Below are 20,569 nucleotides of genomic sequence, written 5' to 3'. Positions count from 1 at the left end.
TGCATTATTTTATCCTAAATTCATAAGGAAAAAGGATAAGAGGATGAATAATCACCCCCTTTTCATGGTAAAATACTACTTCCCCATCCCTAAATTTTTAAAGAAAATTTAGCAGACGAAAATCAAAAGCCGCCCAGGGCTTTTTGTATGTCAATCATAAATAATAATGTGAATAAAAAGAAAAGCAATATTTAACAAACAGCTGTGGGCGGTCAGAATCAGCTGAATGTTTATTATGAAAACAATTTCTCCCTTTTTAGAAATGAAAGGATTTATCTTCCATGCACAAATATTTTTAAAATAAAAATAAATTCTTTGTAATTTTTAATTAAAACATTAAAATGTCAATCATAAATAATAATGTGAATAATAAGAAAAGCAATATTTAGCAAACAGCCGTGGGCGGCCAGAATCAGCTGAATGTTTATTATGAAAACAATTTCTCCCTTTTTAGAAATGAAAAGATTTATCTTCCATGCACAAATTTTTTTAAAATAAAAATAAATTCTTTGTAATTTTTAATTAAAACATTAAAATGTCAAAATCTAAAAGTAAAAAGTAAAAAAAATATTTTTTTAGATGTTGTTATTTTAGTATTTTTTATATTTAATAACAAAATTTTCTTTTTATTTTTAATTTAAATATTATATTCTAATTATTAAAACTTTACATATTAATTTTGTAATCCTCCCATTTGAAAAGTGGTGGAATAGCAATAAAATATAGCGCGGCAACAGCGCTAATTAGGCCCCTGGGCCCACTGCCTATTTTCGTCTTCTAGTTGCTTCGATTCCTCTCTTTTATTTTTTTCTCTATGCCTAAATTTTTTGTAAGAAAGATAAAGAAAAGATCTTTTCATATGAAGTAAGTTAGTAGATAATGGCCAATTAACTATTTTACTCAGAGTTAATCTAGTAATTAAACAAAAGTAATAGAATTTCTTTTTCATGTAGTTTCTTAGATTTGAATTTATTTAATTTAACTTAATTACTTTATTTAACCTATACACTAGATTTCTGTTTTTTACAGATATTGTTTTAATGTATTAATATTTTAGTTATAAGCCTTTTATACCCAGTACTCAAGGATATCTAACTATCATTTTGTTTTTGAAACATTAGACTTAAAAACATTACCATGATTAAATTGAACCTGTATATACCCCTAAAAATCGGTTCACTTCTTTATGTTAGAACAATTAAATTGCTCTCGTTCATGAATAGTCTCTTTATATTCTTTAGAAAAACTAATTGCCAAGAAAGAATTACTTGAAATCATTATTGTTTTAGTTCAATAAAAATTTCTTTTATTTACGATCAATAAAAACAGGAATTTTTAAAAAGATAATGAACATAATTTTTTTAAGGATTGCTTAGCTCCATTTTTCTTATTTTTGTGTAAATCTCGTGTAGGTTAGCCATTATTTATAAGTAACGTACATATTGTAGAGTCACAGCGTATGGAGTTGTAGCTGAAACATTTTGTCTTGTATTTACTTGATTGATTTATAAATTAAGAATCATTAAAGTAAAGTGGGTAACATGATATCTGAACACTTAACTCTTTGTCTTAATTAACAAAATACGCGTTGACATATTAGTTTTCTACAAGTTCTATCTTTTTATATTCAAAAAAGATATTTTTTTTTAATTAAAACACAAGTGTATACCTATACCCCTGTCTAATTGTTAAGTTTCTCCTGAAATATTGAAGAATTTAGAGCAATTAGCACAACATATGCATAATATGCAGAGTAGGCTTGGATACATTTTCTCCATAAACTTTTTTTCGAATCATTAAATTTTTTTAACTTTTGATATTTATAGTTTTCTCTAGCATTTTAGGATATAAGAAGTGGTGTTATTGTAAAGTTTTTTGGGTTATAAATCGGTCATGGAATGGTTATGAACTATTTTCGAGGAGGGTATCTCTATCCTTCCACAAAAAATCACCTCAGGAAAAAATACCACCCCCCCCCCCCACCACAAAAAAAATGAAATTTATTTTACTTCTCTTTTTAAAATACAGTTGACTTACCCCCTCCCCTTTCCACAAGTGCCTCTAGGGGCGTAGCCGCTAGTCATCTTGAAATGTCAAGTTATATAATGTTGTTTACTTCCTACCACATGGTCAAATATTCTCATGTTACCGAGCTTAAACATATAAAAGTTATCTGTCAATGTAACACGAACAATTTTGTTCAAATGTAGTTACAAACATTATTCATACAAGATAAGATATGTTAACTGTTTCAAGGAATGATAAAAAGTAATGTAAATCAAAACTTCATTTAAGCTTTTATTTCAATGAAAATTTTATCTACAGTGTATTAACATCCCCTCCAATAAACATAAAACCATGGGAGAAACTTTCCCCCTTCCAAATAAATGTCCCTTTTCATTTTCTTTGGCTGTAATTTTAACTTTATTTTATTAAACTGATTTTATTCTAATGAAATAAGATGAAACATAAATAAAAATGAAATAAAATTTTGATATTACATTTACATTGAACAGTCATAAAATATTCAAACTGGTAAAACAATATTTTATTCATGTCTAAAACATTTTATTAAAGCTTTTATAACATTATTTTCTCTATTTTACAAAAGTACAACAATATTTGACAAATATTTTCTCAATATTTTTAGCTATTTACATTGATATTTACATTGATATTAACAAATATTATTTATTATTCATAAAATTTTGATTTATTTTTTTTAACACTGAATGTTTTTAGTAACATTGTCACATTATTTTTCACTTAACACACATTTATCACACTTATTTTATCACAGATTTATAATTTTATTAAAATTAATTTTTAGATTGTTAACACTTGATACTTCATTTTGGAATGTACTTAAAAGTTCTCAAAAATCACTAAATTTTTTTGATTGCTCATATTTCTTTCATTTCTCTACAATGGTGAATTCTGTTATTCAAACTTCTGAAATAAAAAGAATGATGAATAGCATTAAAACTTTGTTTTAAAACTCCTCGTCAGTGTTGTCAAAACTTTATAATAGAACCTTTAATTACTTTAATAAAAAATACGCTAACAGAATATTGTTAAAAAACGTTATTTCTCTATTTTTTGGCAATTTAATATGTTTTCAGTAAAGTTAGAAATTAGAGAAGTTGTTTGTACATTTTAAAATTGGATCTTTGGACAGGGAGAAATAAGAGTAAGACTTATAATATAAAATCACATTAGAGTGTTCCAAAGTTCATGGATTTTTCCTGCAAATTTTAATTTTATCATCTTAATTTAAACCATAATTTTAGATGTACTACGATTTATATTTAGATTCTAAATTACATAAGCATAATTTATTGTTACATTTGTAACTGCATCAAGTGAAAATCCACCATTTTTTGTAATCTAGAACCGTCTAATGCCTTTTCTGTACATATTCCTATGTACATATACAGAAGAGATGTGAGCTTTTATCAATTACAAGAGTTCAGAAACTTTCTCAACATCAGTCCTCTCATCATTTTTATTACATCCCACATTGTAAAGTGAAAGATCAAAGATACAAAAATTAAGCATTTATTTTGTTTGTACAATGGAAAAATTTTCACTGTATTTTTAGAGAAAAATTGGAATATGAACATTAGAAAATGTCTGATGTAGATTACAACAAGGATAAATTGTTCATAACTTGCTCAACAATTAGCTATCTTTAAATGAGATACAAAAAACTATACTTTTTCAATGTTATATAAAAATATTTAAAATTAGGGTTTTTAAAACTTACAAGAGCTTCATTTGCTTTTTAATTGACAGAGAAGTTGCGTAGAAACTGTTTTCTGAAGGATTATTAGTGATAGACTGTCGGACATACATGCATTGCATATCATAATAATAGAGCAGGTGCACAACTAACAAGACATACCTGATCTCCCAGGGCCCAAATTTGATAGTCAGATCCATTGCAAGACGTAACTGTGGGTTGTTTGTAGTCAGGCCTTAGGGTTAGACATTTCAGGGAGGCTACATGCACTATGTGTCCGGTTCTCTCATTGTAACTGAAATAACAACAAATGGAAAATAATAGCAAAAATGTAAAAATAAACAACATTGCTACAACATGAAGCCTGACAGACTAAGTGTGACTTGTAAGTTTTTTTCTCAAATTAAATATTAATTTTGTTTTTATTACAAAACCAAAAATATCACCTCCATTCTTGATTTCCCCGTAATCCATGGCACTTTAACAACTTCACATTTCCTGGCAAAAGAAAATTAAACTTTTGAGAGGTTTCAAGTGTGTCTAGTTCTTCTTTTCTCTCTCCTTAGCAATCACATTATTTAAAATTATTAAATAGTTATTTATCATATCATATTATAGACAGCTTTCCGCGGATATTAAAATACAAAATTATAACATTAAAACCAGTTTTGTTAGCGCCAAGTGGAGGCCTAGGCTTACCAAACTTGTATTTTTATTTGAATATTTGTGAAAAATTGTTTTTAATACAATGCTGTATGTCTGGGAACCGGTTCTGATCCAGCGAATAATAGTCAGTTTCAAAGCAATTCCGGAAAATAGTGTACATAACTTTTTCATTTCAAAGTGTTTCTCTCTTCTAGTGAAAGATTTAAAAATAAATAGGTACCTGTCTTTTCTGAAAAATCAAGGCAAGAGTCGTCTGTCATAATTTGAGCATTGTGTGTGAAGGCAAATATTTGGTTGCCTCCAAGTCCATGACAGCCAGAGGCACCTATTTTGCCTCCAGGTTTCTGGCCCATAGTGTCCAGGCAACTTCCTAAAAAAAGGATTATTTAGGTATTTTTCTGTAAAAATGATCAGACTCCAAAAAGAAGTGATTTACCTATCTCAGTCTAAAAGACAAAAAAAACATGTTCTAAGTGACAAAGGTGCGAGAAGAAGGGGGCACAAAAACAGCTTAAAACTACCCCAAGAAAAAATTAAAACTTCCTTAAAAGGAGAACTTAATCATTTCAATAGTAATTTAAATCCTAAGCTTCAGACATAAATACTGTCTACTACTACTTCATATAACATTATAACAAATGAAACCTGAAGTTATATGTTTGATATCTCCCAAGTGATAATAGTTGACTGGCATTTGTGATTCTGGATATATATTCTCGAGATACCACCTTAAATATTTAAACTTTATGGTTGAACAATTTAAAAGAATTGTAATCAAGAAATTCCTTAGATAAGTGTTTTTGGGATTGTAGGTATTTTATTCAAAAGTTTTTATTAAAAGTTTTTTTATCTTTAGAAAAGTTTACCTAAAGCTTTTACACTGAAGATCTCTTCTAAGCTTTACTCTGAAAGAAATACCATAATATAAAGAGAAATATTTGATGTTACATTTACATATTCTGCAGTGAGTAATCTTTAGCAGTAAAGATTATCTTACTTAACAATAATCCATTACATTATTATTTCTTTAGATGAATTTTTAGTAGTGAAGATAATCTATGCTTTGTGTATCTGCCAGTCCGTCTGTAACAATTAGGAGAGAAAGTTGATTTTCCTTGGCTGCAGTTGAAATTTTTGGTGAAGATTCACCAACTAATGATTATCAAGTATATATTCTACTTGGTTAAACGGTCTGTCGGTCATGCTTCAAAAAACATAAAAACTTAATTTTAAGGTTTTATGAGATTTATCCCATATTTTTTTTTCTTTTTTTGACAACTGATGATCTTTTCTATAAATCACTTGGTCCGTTTGTCCATCTATGTTTTTTTTGTGCTTCGCTAGATATTGTCATCCTTGTTAAATTAAAAGCCCTTGCCTTTCTGAAATATCTCCTTTATCCACTTTTCTTGCTGCTGGGTTTATGCTGAAGTAAAATGCCTAAAATAATTTTTTGACTTAAATACTATTTAAATACCTATTGTATTTTATTTGCTGTATTAAAGTTTCTTTTATTTTTGCTTATCTAAAAATATTTTCTATTGATACGCTTCATAAGAAAAAATATTTTCTCAATATTTAGTGGAAAAATAAAGGAAGACAAAAAAATGTTATAATCAATGTATTATTACTTGGATGTTGCACCAGATTTCCATGTTCTCTGATAAAGTGATGCTCGCAATTGGATAAATTAACGATACCCCCTTTCCTTCCCTGGGTGAACTAATTGATCAATAAATAAGATTTATATAAGCAAGCTAAATTGACGACAAATTTTCTGCTGTCAATATATCCATGTATGTCCTATATCCATTTATGTTATATAATATTTACCTTCCATTCATCCATCCAAACTTCTGCTAGTCTGGCATTGTTTCTATAAAATAAAATATAATATAAGATCAGGGATCTAAAGGGATAAGACAAAGGCCCATATTTTTATGTACATCCTCAATGATGATACATAAAATTAACCCTTTTGTAGATTACAATTATTGGTTGAAACGTTGGACACTCAACTAAATGAACCAACCGATTAAAATTCAATAAAAGTGTCCCCAAGGTTGTTATGTCAACAAATAAGGAAACGTTATTATAAGACTGGGGACTAGATAAACAGCCCAATATTCCCCTCCTTTCCTGTATTAGAAAGAAGCCATCTCAAAGAATTCATTCAAAATTGTCATGGAAAGATTTTAAAACATAATTAGAAGATTATTTTATCCTATTAGTTTTATTACAAATTACAATATTCATTACAAAGAGTTGTATTAAATATTAAGCTGACTATCTTTCATAGCAGTCAAGATAATCACATTTGTTTCTTAAGATTACTGTACTCAGTTATGAGATATAGTTGCTTCGCCCCTATCCTCTAGGGGAGGGCGAAGTAGGTCAACATATTTATAAAACTTCTCTAAAAGTCAAATCAATTTGAACCAGCAGATTTGAGATCTTTAGCTCCACACAAATTATTCTTACTGTTTTGTATTATACAATATCTTTAATCAAATACCTATTAACAATGTTAGAGGTGCCTCCAGGGAATGTATAAGGTGTTGATTTTCTAAAAACATGTCCGACCCTGCTACAAGTAGCTATGAGCAGCTCACCTCCACACATCCATATTCTGTAATACAAATATTTTTATTTAGTCTCAAATTTGGATTTCAAAGAAAGTTTTTGAATATTTGTGACTGCTGTTTATATTTGATATTATTTTAGAATATCATAAAAGAATATTTTAAAAGAAAGAATTGTTATATTTTAGTGTTTATTTTAAGCTAATACATATAAAAGTTGGAAATAAGTGATAGATTACCATCAAACAATAATTGAATCTTCCCCCATTAAATGAATTTAGCATTAACTTACCTAAATGACATTTCTAAATTTTCTCCACCCCAAATCTCCATCCCCGAGTCATATGAGCCCAGCTCATAGAAATACTCGCGGTCAATACTGAAGAGTCCCCCCGCCATTGTGGGCGTCCTCACGGGCAGTGACCGGTCATTGTTCCTGCGGTCCAGCTCCCGCTGGGGGACCCGGTACCAACGGAAGTTCAGCTTCCAGTTGAATCCACCCCAGGTCATGTCAGATGCTAAACAAAAAAAGGATAACAATAGAACGGTAATTATACAATACTTCTTAAGCCTCAAGTTATCTTAGATTTATATATTTCCTTACTTAATCTCCTCCTCCCCCTCAGATATCTTCTAGATATAGATATCTTGTGAAATGAAAGGGTCTAGAAAATTAATTTAATATAATAATACAACTTTTAATTAAGTTAGTAGAATTAGGAGTGCTGAATAATATGTAATCTCTTTGTTGTCAATTAAGAGTTTTCTTTCAATTAACTTTTTAATTGAATAACTATGTTAAAATGATTCTATTTTGTCTATTTATATTAATGTTTGTGTAATAGATAATCTTTGTTAAGGTTTCATCCTATAATGTAAAGTAGTAAGGTTTTTTTTGTCCTGAGCTAAAGATGTCAATAACTACTGAACTGATGTTCTCCTTTTGGGAAGTTTCGTTTAGGTCCTGGGATGGTTTTAGGCTATTGTATATACCCCTATGTATACTGAAAGGAATATATACTAATTTTCGAATAATTTAGAAACAGTTTCTGTCTTATATTTATAGCTAACTAATATCTAACCTGTAACATACTCAAAAGTTTGATCAGAGAGAACATCAATAATAGGGCAGACCACAGCTCTTCTGTTGACAACTATTTCCCCCAGGATAGGCTCCAACCAACCCTCTGTACACTCTATATGCGAGTCAAGGAAGGTTAGGACAGGCCCTGAAAGTATTTAGATGGAAACAGTTTTGGGGTATAGTCCCTTTCGTGGCAACGCACCTTAAGGGGCGATTCTTTTTTTTCACACAAGGTTTTCTCCTATTTCTAGCCCCTGCGGGGGGATCTAACCCTGTGGGGCTATCACCTAACTCAAAATAACCTAACCTAACCTAAAATAACCTATAAAAAGCCATTTTAAAAATACGACGAATGGCCCTTAAGGGGCGTTGCCATGAAAGGGACTATTCCCCAGTTTTGTTCAAATAATGTTCAACTGATACTACGAGAATAATACTTCCTAAAAGGCATAAAAATATTGGTATTTCTCAAAACTTGGATTTAATGTAAAAAAAGAGTAAATAAACAGCAGAAGTAAACAAAATTACATTAAAAAGATAAATCTAATGACATATTACCCTTAGCGTTTTCAGCACCAAGCAGGCGAGCCTTGATCAGTCCAATTCTTTCTTTGCTTCTATTGAATTGAAAACCATATTATTTTTCTTTAAAATTACTAAGTTATGTATCGAGGGAGGGAATTGTTAATTAGACTTTAAAGTACTTCTGTCTATCCGACAGTTGTACATGCTAGCTATATTTATTAAAACAGGGTAATTTTGTTAATCATAACTGTGGATGTATACCAATTTGTTGTCCTTTGTCTCATCCCTTTGAATTCTCAGATGTCTTTAGTTGAGATTGAATAGTTTTAATTCCTGATAATTTTAACAGGGACAGGTAGTTTCTTGACATATTCCTCTAGTTGAGTTTGGAGATGTAACTGTTCCGAGGCATCGTCTACCAAAACTATTTCACTTACTAAAAATTAAGTTATATTTAGTAAAGAGTGGCTTCGCTATTCAGATAATTTCATTGTGTCTTTTAGTTCCTGGTAAATGACGTAAAATTCTGGTGAATTTATAAGCTTTGAAAATATTTTTAATTTTAAGATTGTAAAGAATTAAAAATGTTTTAAATATATCTGTATAGTTTATCAAGAACAAGTGTATGCATAAGTATAGTGTTTAAAAGCAGGCTTACAACAAGGTCTCTAGGAGCAATTTGGATGGAGACAGGAAATGCCCACCCATTTAAATTTTAGTTTTAGAAAGAAAAAAATTTTAAATTCTTCTTGGAGGCTAGTGGTACACTCTTCAAAATTAGTTTGAACATTCTCAGGACCTAGGAGAAGCTACATAGTAAAGGAGGACCAGATCGGTTCAGCGAGATTAATTAGACAGACAGACAGAAAGACTTGTAGACAATTTGTTACTTTTATATCAGTATTACTGCTGCCAAATACTGGGACATGGTACAGTCATAGAGTTGTTGTGCTGCTAATATTCAATTACCTAAATCTGTTGGTGATCTATTCAATATTGAGTGTAAGGATCTGAATAGAAAATTTAAATTGATAACATTTATAAAATAAAGTTATTAAACATAGAGTTTAATATTTTATACTAATTCTAGATTTTAGGAACAAAAGGTTGAATAAGAGGAATGTGTAATTATATAATCAATTTAATTGTTTGCTAATTAGTTTAGTACAATGAAACTAATGGATTAATATTCAATATATAGTATTAAATAATGGTGTACCTTATAAGCGTAGTCCAGGCTTCGTTATGGAAAACTATGACAATACTTGTTCTTGGTAACATTGAAGGATATGTCTAAAATAACAAAATGTCTGTTTTTTTACTGAAATATTGAAATGAAAATTTTATTATAAGATGTGTGTATCCTCTTCCCCCTTAAAGAATTGTTTATAGCTATTTGTCTTATCGTATTATAGACTGCTTTCTGCGGATTTTAAAATAAAAATTATTTCCAGTTTTGTTAAACCTGAGGGGCCGACGGACCGGGCAAACAAAACTGGTATTAATTTTATGCTTTTTAAAATATTTTAGGAGAGTCTGTGATACGATGTTATACATAACTTTTCAGTTTACTGAGAACCGGTTCTAATCCAGCGGATATTTATCGGTTTCGAAGCCATACTGGAAATTAATTTACCTTTTTCTTACAAGATTCCATTCTAACATCCTGAAGAAAAAAAATATGAAGCAATTATCAAATTATCTTCAAATTTTTAATTTAACATAATAGGTATATTGGTTTAATTTTACCACCCAATCAAATTTTAAAAAAAATAAATTATGGAAGTCTAGTTTAAATGTTAATAACCTACCTTTAATGATCTATTTAATGAAATCATATCACTGACCATAACATTAAACTGATTGGTTTTAAATTTTGCATTTTTCTCTTCCTGTTGTTCCTAGAAATAGGTTTATTTTACAAAAAATATTTTATTAGGTAGGTACAATATTTAAAAAAAAATAGTATGTAAACATATATGTTTTAAACGAATAACTACATTATTAAAGATCATAAATGATTTAAAAAGAAAATTAAGCCTGAAACATTACTCATATACCTTTGAAATAACAACAGGAGTGCCCATTTCCCCTGGCAAGGACAGGTTGCCAGTTACTGGAGGTCTGGCTACCCAGGTAGTAAGCTCTTCTAGCGGGTATTGATTCCATCTATATAAAAGAAGTATTTTCTCACATTGTAAATTAAAGTAAAAATAAAATAGAAGGATTACGTAAATACTAGGGATCTAGAGGGATAAGGCAATTGCAGATAAATTGATGTACATTCCCAATGATGATACACAAAATTACCCCTTCTTTAGATAGAAATAAGTGGTAAAAACATTTGAACACACAACTTCATGAACCAACCAATCAAAATTCAATAAAAGTTCCCAATTTTGTTAAGCCAACTGATAAGAAAACGTTATCATAAAGCTTTGGGGACTGTCCACTGTCCCCTCTCTCTTTCTCTCTCTGTTATAACCTACCTGGAATATCCATGTATTGTATGATCTACACTTAAAACTTCACTGTTTAATTGACTTTCTAAATTTAAAAAATTTCATTAGTATCAACTTCACAATATTTTTATTTGGATTAAATATAAGTCTAAACTTGATATTTGAATCAAATAAGTATAAATAAAGAATATTTTATCTTTAGAAGTAAATAATTATTTGCAGATAACTATTCATTCGTTGGAAAAATTTGTATTTTAGATCTTTACAAGGTTATTGATGTCCTTAAGTAGTTATGTAGTTTAGACAAACGTTGCAGATTTGTTTTAGACTGTTGGACGCACATACCGTTTTTGAGTGGCTGCGCCACTAGAAAAATGTTTTTTTTTCTCAACTTACCAACATTTGGTTCTGAAGTTACACATGGATTTTTGGCACCACAATCTATTTTCCTAGAATAAAAAAATACTATCATATTTTTGTAATAATCCTCAAACATTATATTTTTACATGGATATGGCTTAAATAAAATTAAAAACTTTACTTTTAAAATACATAAATTCTATTTTTTCCCAGAATTGATTTCCCAATCTTTAAATGATTCATTCACAATTTACTTTAAATCAAACTAGCGGCTTCGCCCCTAGCCTCTAGGGGCTTTGCCCCAAGAGGTGATCAAAAACAATTAAGGCGAAAATCGTAAAGGACCATGGAAATCTCCTTCAAAAAAAAGTAGTGATGAGAATCCGGATCCGGAATCCGAATCCGGAATCCGGAATCCGCCCAATTTTCGGCCAATTTTGGAATCCGAATCCGTATCCGGAATCCGTTTTTTACAGCGGATTCCGGATTCTAAATTAGTAGGCTAAAATTACCATCTTGAGTTTTTTCTTACAACTCCCTCTTTTTGAAGGCAAAGATCACCCCCCCACCCCACCCCCCCCCCATTTTAATAATTACTAATGTGATGTAAATGTTTTAGTTATGCAGGAAGTCAACACTTTAAACAAATCAAGGCTTCAACCAAGTAATATAGTTATAAATTAACGAAAAAAGCTATCCCTCTGTGACGGACGGCCTTTTAAAATACTGCTAGAATCCGGAATCCGAATCCGGAATCCGTTAAAAATAAGAATCCGGAATCCGCAAGAATCTGTCACTTTTTTTGACGGATTCCTTCAGAATCCGGAATCCGAATCCGGCCCAAAAGATCGACGGATTCCCATCCCTAAAAAAAAGGACCAAGGAAATCTTCTACAAAAAAAAGGACCAAGGAAATCTTCAGCAACAAAAAAAAAATGGGGGGGATTTTTTGGTTTTTGGGGAGGTTGGGGGTGTCCCACCCCCCCAAGAAAATAGCTTAAAACCACCACAGGACCAATAGGTAGATACCCTGAGAGTAGAATCCGATCGGTTCAGTGGTTACCGAGATCTTAAGGGACGGACGGACGGACAGACAGACAGACAGACAGACATCGTACTACTTTGTATTATAGATATATTACCTAAAAATATAAATTAAATCCACTAGAAACCATAAAATGGATGTCATCACAATTATTTTTAGAGTCCTCCGCCTCAGCTTAAAGCTGAAAAACCTCAGAAATGGTGTGTTGTCTTTGAATCCATTGTCTTTGGATTTCTCAAGTCTTTTTGTTTTGAAAGGATTTTCTAGTGAAAATACAGCTCTGTCATACATACTGCTAGTTGTCTCGGGGTGTTGGGGACTCATTGCATTATTATCTGAAATAATACCTAACTCTTAATTTTATATTTATAACATAAGAAATTGCGGTGATTTGTTTCTTAAGTGCCTTAGCACTGATAACCCCACCAATTTCTAAGATCAATTAAAAATAAGAGGGGGGGGGGTCAGGGCGGTTGTTAATACCTAGTTTTTTTTTGATTATTTTATTATTAACTGGCTAACCCCCCCCCCCCCCCCTCCAATGTTAGTTCCTCCTCCGCAAATTCTCACTTATTTACAATTTAGTTAGACATTTGGTTATGGTTACATTAAATCACCATTTAATTTATATTTCTAAAACGAAAAATTACTTATTTTATCTCATTGCATGTTTTGCTAATTACTGTTTACCTTTACAAAAATCGATATTAACCTTTACTAAAGTTATTAGTATAACAACATTCATTTAATAGCTTAATTCACTTTGTTACACAATGTTATTTTTTTTTCAATGATCACATGTAAATTATTCTGCAAGCACTACTAAAACAATTTGAGACCCTCTCTGTTTAAGTTTTCATTTTCAACTAATCAGCAAGTTACAACTGACCAACGCTGTGCAATTTGTTTTTAAACTTTTAACCAAAACAGTTCGGTGAAAGTATAATAAAATCCATCATAAAAATTGTTAATGTATTTCCTTCCTACTTTTTAGTTTTAAATAGTCATAAAATTCCCGTTTAAAACTTGTCAGTCAATATTTTTAAATGACATTGGAAAGTCCTTTTTAATTCATAAAGCAGACAGTTTTTTTTTTAAATTCAAATAATTTAAAAATTAAGCTATAAAAGATTTTTTTTATGTGGGAATAAAAATTGCGTGAAGATTAGCATCTTTATTTCTTTTTTCCTCCCCCCTTTGTCATCATTCTATCAATATCATTTTGTATTAAAAATAATATTCCATCTGAATTGTAAAAGTTTAGTTTGTACTTTATTTCTGTTGACCAGCTTAAATCAATATTATATTCACAAGTACATTGAACAATAATCTTTAAAAAATGTAGGACTGAGCAGATTAAGATTTTAAGAACGGCTTTTAGGTCAAGTTAAGGGATAGGTTATAAAATTGATAGTAATTAAAAATAAAAGAGAAATATTTTATTTGAAGAAAAACTATCACCTATCATTATTTTGACAATATTTAGAAGTTTTCTGCAATTTAGTGTACATAATTTTATATTTGTACATGAATGATGAAGCCAATAATCTATCATTTCAATAACATTTTTATTAAGGGATATACAGACTGGCCAGAGTGTACGTTTTGTACGTTTTGTACGTTACGCATCGAATCTGTGTACGTTCTGGACGTTATTTTGATATGTGTACGTAACGTATTTTGAAATTTGTATTTTTGTACGTTTTACGTTTTTTTTAAGAATAAGAATCAAATATTAGCAGAAAAGTAATTTGTATGTTTTGTACGAAAATTTTTGCAAAAACAATAGGTGTATTATATCAAATAAATTCAATAATATCTTCAATTTTCATAGAACAAAAATATGTAGGTAAATTATGCATATATGTTATTAGAACTTACAGTTTAAATTTATGGATTTGAAATATATGTCCTATAGATTTAGTTTAAACTATTGAACAGAAAGAGATATGCAGTTGACTAAATTCAAGTTTAAATGCATTTCATGCAACTACCCTTTTAATAGATTTTACGATAATTTTTTTCAAATTCTTTATATACTTGGGTAAATTTTCCGAGATATCATATGGTGCTCAGTTTAGGATAGGGAAGTCTTATTTTTTAATATCTTCAGTTTTTAAAGAATAAGAATCAAATATAAGTATAAAAGTATTTGTATTTGTACAAAAAGTATTACAAAAATAGTATATTATCCATAATACAAAGTAGAATGATGTCTGTCCGTCTGCTTGTCCGTCTGTATATCAGAAGCTTAATATCTCAGTAACCACTGAACCTATTGGGCTCTACTCTTCATGGAATATACCTAATAGTCCTGTGGTGGTTTTTTGCTATTTTCTTTGGGGGAGGGACACTTAAAGCTTTTTACTTTCTACAAGGATTAGAGGCTTCGCCCCTAGCCTCTAGAGGCTTCGTCCCCTCTTTTATAGAATCGTTTGTTAGAAATTTGTCCAAAAAAAAGAAAAAAAAGATTGTGATTTTTTTTTCATTTAGGCTTCGCCCCAGGGTGCGGTGGGGGTTCCCCCACCCCGCTGATTTGCATTAGTTTACAAAAATAAATTGAGGGGTGGTTGATTTTTTTGGGGGGGTGGGTTTCCCACACTCTAAGAAAATAGCCTAAAACTACCACAGGACCAGTAGATATATTCCCTGAAGATTAGAACCCAATCTGTTCAGCGGTTACCAAGATCTTAAGCTTTAGACAGACAGGCATTGATTTACTTTTTATTAAAGACTAGTATTTTCTGAGATCTTTAGCAATAGACAAAATAACCCTATATCCTATTATAGGTATATTTATCCTATAAATCCTTTTTTCTGTAACGAAGAATCACGCTAACTGCTGAACCGACATGATCTTTGTGAGGTTGTAGGCTATTTTCTCTGTCCTTCCATATCCCTTCAAGAACCCGTATTCAAAATGGTAGAAAAATAGCCTAAAACCATCTCGGTAACTGTATGAAGTAGTTATGAAAATCTTAAGCATCAGACAAAAAACTTACTACTTTATTTAATAGAATATACTTAGTACGTAATAACAGGATGTATGTCTCTCTGTCAGTTTATTTGTACCGAAGGTTCTCGCTAACTGCTAAACCGATATGGTTCTCCTTTACAGGGTAGCTTCTCATAGGTCCTGGGAGAGGGTACAACCACCCTCCCAAGAGAAATTACTCTTAGAAAAAAATCACCACCCTTCCCCTATTTTTTCTTTCTTTTTAAAATTGAAATCAGAAATGGGGGTTGTCTACTCCCCCCTCCCTCACTAAAAAATTTATTAGCGAAGCTACTCTATAATCACTTTGTCAGTCCGTTATGCTATCGGAGAAACGTGATTTTCTCGGCTCCTGTTTTTTGATTGAATAAGTTCACATTCTACATATTTTCATTGAGATTTGCCTTTTGGTTGGGGTGCTAGATCTATTCCTAGATTTTCTTTTTTTCATGGTTTTCTCGACTTCTATTCAAGATAGACGGCTGAAATTTTCAGGGAAAAAATAAATTCACATTCTACATATTTTCAAAAAGTTTCTTTAAGGTTTTTCTATTTGTTGCTGTGCTAGATCGATTCCTAGATGTATAGGTCTTTTTTATTTTCTCTACTCATATTCCTGATAGACGGTTGTAATTTTCAGGGATTGTATTAGTTTTCATTCTTAATACTTCCGATAAATTTCATTGAGATTTGCTTATTGGTTTGGGGGCTTAATTTATTCCTAGATTTTCACGTTATTATATATTTTTAAAAGGTTTTGTGATTTATTTAAATAAGTTAAATGCTTATTTTTTACAACACTACTCTATAGTTTATATAGTTCCCAGATTTCCATCCATAACTTTTGAGCTTCGCTACTTAAGGATGTTGTCATCCTTTTTTTTACTTTTTTTTAAATAAAAAAAATGGGTTTTTGAATTCAACTCCCCCCTCCCCCCCCCACAATCAAGTTCCTCTAGAGGCCTCTAAGGGCGTAGTCGCTGTTCCTTATAATAGGATATACTTTGTACATAATAACAGGATGTCTGTTTGTTTGAACCAAAGAATCTCGCTAACCAAGGAACCGATATGGTTCTCCTTAACAGGATAGCTTCTCATAGGTTTTTGGAAGTTTTATAACTATTTTGGGGAAGAGTATCACCATCCACCCTCCCAAGAGAAATTGACTTTAGAAAAAAAACTACCTCCTCCCCCCAAAAATGAATTTTAATTGCTCACTGATTTTAAGTTAATTTTTTTCCAGATGTCTATAAATAACTTTTGAGCTTCGCTACTTATGTATGTTGTCATCCATGTTTTTTTTATTGAATTCAACTCTCCCCTCCTCAAGTGCCCCTAGAGGCCTTTAAGAGCGTAGACGCTAGTTCTTTTAAATAGAGTAATAGGATATCTTGTGTCTGTCAGTTCGCTATGGTTCTCCTTTACAGGTAGCTGCTAGTAGATTTAAATGTATTGACAATAGGTAACTAGGAAATTATTTAACTTATTTTTATTAGGAATGTACGTTTTTGTACGTTTTTTTACTTTTTTTATGTACGTAACGTATTTTTTGTTGTGTACGTTATGTACGTTTTTTATTTTCAAAATTGGCTGGCCAGTCTGGATATAATTAAGACGAAAAAAAGTCTTAGGTTAAATATTACTTTACATTGTTCATGCCTTTATTTTGTTTTTTAGAATACCCAACCCTATCCATGGTTATTCCCTGGTTTTATCAAACTTATGCAAGTGGATGAAACTTTATAAAAGGATTCTCTTTGTCTTCTATTTTATATTTAGGGACTTTTACTTCAAAAAATAAGTACATGGCTTTGTATATAACTTTTTTAGGAATAGGTATAATCAACAAACAAATTAAATACTTAAGATCAGCTGAACTATTTTTTCTAATTATAGAGGCCTCTAGGGCCGTAGCAGCTAGTAAAAGTAATAATAATAGTTTATGATATTAAATAAGTACAGGTTAGAAAACATATCACTCAAACTACATAAAATTATTTAAAGAGATATATCATATGTTTTTTCTTCTACTTTTTAACTTGTTTAAATATTAAAACTTTACAGAAAGTAGAAGATATAAATTATTCACGTTAAGAACTTGAAAACAAACTTTCAAATGTTTTTTAAAAATATTTGGTAGTGATTTTTTTTCATTAAAAAGTAACCATGAAAAAAATTGGAATATTTTTGGCAACCCAGTTTTTTATGGTTCATAAGGCAAAGTTGTGATTATTCATTGTGCAATTTTTGTGGTCAGAAAATTGGAGTAAAAAGATTATGATAATTAAAATATATTTGAAATTGCAAAAATGTCTACATATATATTTAATTTTTTAATTATTTTAATAGTTTATTCTAGGTTTTGATAGTTAGTATTAATTTGGACAAAAAAAATATTTTATCATTTGTAAATTTAGGAAGGGAACATTGGTTTGTAACTTACACTGGCACCCAAAATTTTATAGAAATGATCTTTTTTGTTAGCCCAAGACCTTTGGATACTTCCATAAATCAAACTAGCAATTTATTAATTTTTATCTACAGAAAGGATAATTTTGTTCATAATTATTGGGATTGTACATTGATTGTAGTCTAGGTAATCTTTTAACTAGGTAAATCAAAGTAAATCATTTATTATTATTATTATTTGTTCAAGAATTCTTTTCCTAAGAAAAATAAATGGGAAACTGAAGTCTAAGCAAAAAATAAAATGGTTTGTTAAGGGATTTTAAGGGATAGACTATTGACTATAAAATTGATGTACATTCCCAGTAATGATAAACTTTTGTAGATTAATTTTTTTGTTTCAAAAGTACTCAAAGGTTTCATCCAACAAAAAGAACATATCTATAAAACTTTGGGTACCTGTGTCCCTGGGTTGGTTCAACATTTCCCAAATATTTCTTGTGGTCACATTGGAATGTAATTTCTTTTTTTTTCTATCTTTAACGTCGCAAAGAAATCAAATGAGATAGAAAGACTTAGTTTTGCTTTTAAAAGTTTTTTTTGTGCGAAAAAAAAACATTGATTTTCACTTTGTCTTTTGTTAGATTATAGAATAAACTTTTAACTAAAGATATATATTCTGTAATTGTCATAAAAAATACAATATTTTCCTTTTTTTAAATCGTATTTATGGAAAAGCAGTAATTTAAAGCTATATAGTAGCTGTGCTTTTAAAAAAACAGGTGGAAAGATTTTAAAATGTAATTCTTGTAAATGAATGCATAGCCGTATCTACATATTTTGTAATCGATTAAGGATTTAAGGGAAAAGGCATCTAATACAAAAAGATTTTGGATTCTTTTAAAAGAATTTTTTTTATAATAAGCATGTTTCATCAAATACACTAGGGGTATATTATACAAAAAAAAAACTTTTCTTTTAGTATTAAAATTTTCTTTTCAGATACACTTTCCCTCTATTTTATGAAATCGTGTGCTTAGACTTCTTAATACTGATCAGTCAAGCATGGTTCAAATTAAGAATAAAGGGATTGGAATTTGAGAAAATAAACAATAGTGGTAGAACAGGACAGACATTGGTTATTGAAAGCTTTTTATTTTATTCCTGTGTTTAAATTAAACAAAACGGTTTGCTGGGGTGTAGTAGTAAAGAAACCACATGGAATGTCTTTAATGGATAAAAAGGCAAATATAAACAAATGCAACGAAAAAGACAATTTAAATAATCACATCTAATATGTTCTTTAACAACGTTAATATATTTTTTTATGTTTCTTAAGTTATAATTTTTCCCTTCTTTACAAATAAAGACGTTTTTGTTGCTGTCTAAAATCAATAATATAGCTTTTAGGAAAGTTTTCTTTAAGGGGGGGGGAAGTTTGTACACTTATAGGAAATGAAATTCAGTATCAAATTTTGGGAGGGACGTGTGGGCTTGTGTTTATAGTTATCGACCTAATTCTTTTTGTAAAAGCTCTTATATGACTGGATGTACACGGAAAACTTTTAAAATTGAATTTCGGGACTTTCCTTCTAGGGGATAGTGGAGCAAAAGACCCCCCAAAACACTAAAAATATGAGTTCTGAGCTTATTTTTAGAGATATCAACCTGATTTTTTTAATGAAAACTTTTTAAAAATAACTGAACTAAGTAACCATTACATATTTCATTTTGGGACTTTCCTTCTATGGGCTTGTGGAGCAAGAGACCCCCCAAAACTAAGAATAGGAGTTCTGAGCTTATTTTTGAAGATATCAACCTGATTTTTTTTAAAGAAAACTTTATTAAAATAACTGAACTAAGTAACCATTACACATTTCATTTTGGGACTTTCCTTCTACGGTCTTGTGGAGCAAGAGACCCCCCAAAACTAAGAACAGGAATTCTGAGCTTATTTTTGAAGATAACAACCTGATTTTTTTTAAAGAAATCTTTTTTAAAACAACTGAACTAAGTAACCATTACACATTTCATTTTGGGACTTTCCTTCTAGGGGCTTGTGGAGCAAGAGACCCCTCAAAACTAAAAATACGAGTTCTGAGCTTGTTTTTTAAGATATCAACCTGATTTTTTTTAAAGAAAACTTTTTAAAAATAACTGAACTAAGTAATCATTACACATTTCATTTTGGGACTTTCCTTCTAGGGGTTTGTGGAGCTAAAGACCCTCAAAACTAAGAATAGGAGTTCTGAGCTTATTTTTAAAGATATCAACCTAATTTTTTATAGAAAACTTTATTAAAATAACTGATCTAAGTGACCATAACACATTTCATTTTGGAACTTACCTTTTAGGGGCTTGTGGAGCAAAAGACCCCCCAAAACACTAAAGATATGAGTTCTGAGCTTATTTTTAAAGATATTAACCTGATTTTTTTCAAAGAAAACTTTTTTAACATAATTGAACTTAGTAACCATTACACATTTTATTTTTGGGCTTTACTTTTAGGGGCTTGTGGAGCAAAAGACCCCCAAAACTAAAAATATTAGTTCTGAGCTTATTTATTAAGATATCAACTAGATTCTTTAAAGAAAACTTTATTAAAATAACTGATATAAGTAACCATTACATATTTAATTTTGGGACTTTCCTTCTAGCGGCTTGTGGAGCAAAAGACCCCCAAAAACTAAAAATATTATTTC

The 20,569-nt window shown here is 30.2% G+C and overlaps 2 protein-coding genes across 2 annotated transcripts in view; one reads left to right on the top strand and one right to left on the bottom strand.

Moving 5' to 3' along the window:
* The window catches only part of LOC145328260 (uncharacterized), an 83,978-nt gene that overhangs the window by 22,567 nt on the left and 40,842 nt on the right, over window positions 1-20,569 (top strand). The gene's annotated exons all lie outside the window — the stretch shown is intronic.
* On the bottom strand, window positions 2,522-12,797 carry LOC145328256 (polypeptide N-acetylgalactosaminyltransferase 13-like). Its single transcript, XM_080171874.1, has 21 exons — window positions 12,564-12,797; window positions 11,458-11,510; window positions 11,089-11,146; window positions 10,660-10,768; window positions 10,411-10,500; window positions 10,236-10,265; window positions 9,819-9,892; window positions 9,569-9,609; window positions 8,935-9,035; window positions 8,633-8,693; window positions 8,073-8,219; window positions 7,283-7,508; window positions 6,924-7,037; window positions 6,242-6,284; window positions 5,787-5,848; window positions 5,275-5,313; window positions 5,054-5,136; window positions 4,629-4,778; window positions 4,189-4,240; window positions 3,905-4,037; window positions 2,522-2,952 (listed from the first exon to the last, which is right to left on the bottom strand). The coding sequence occupies exons 1-21, from the start codon at window positions 12,788-12,790 to the stop codon at window positions 2,941-2,943; spliced, it is 1,905 nt and encodes a 634-aa protein (XP_080028000.1). The 5' UTR covers window positions 12,791-12,797; the 3' UTR covers window positions 2,522-2,940.

This window comes from Acartia tonsa, chromosome 9 (assembly GCF_053477335.1).
Source record: "Acartia tonsa isolate MP-2025a chromosome 9, ASM5347733v1, whole genome shotgun sequence".
Lineage (NCBI taxonomy): Eukaryota > Metazoa > Arthropoda > Copepoda > Calanoida > Acartiidae > Acartia > Acartia tonsa.
This window is presented reverse-complemented; position numbering and strand designations above follow the sequence as displayed.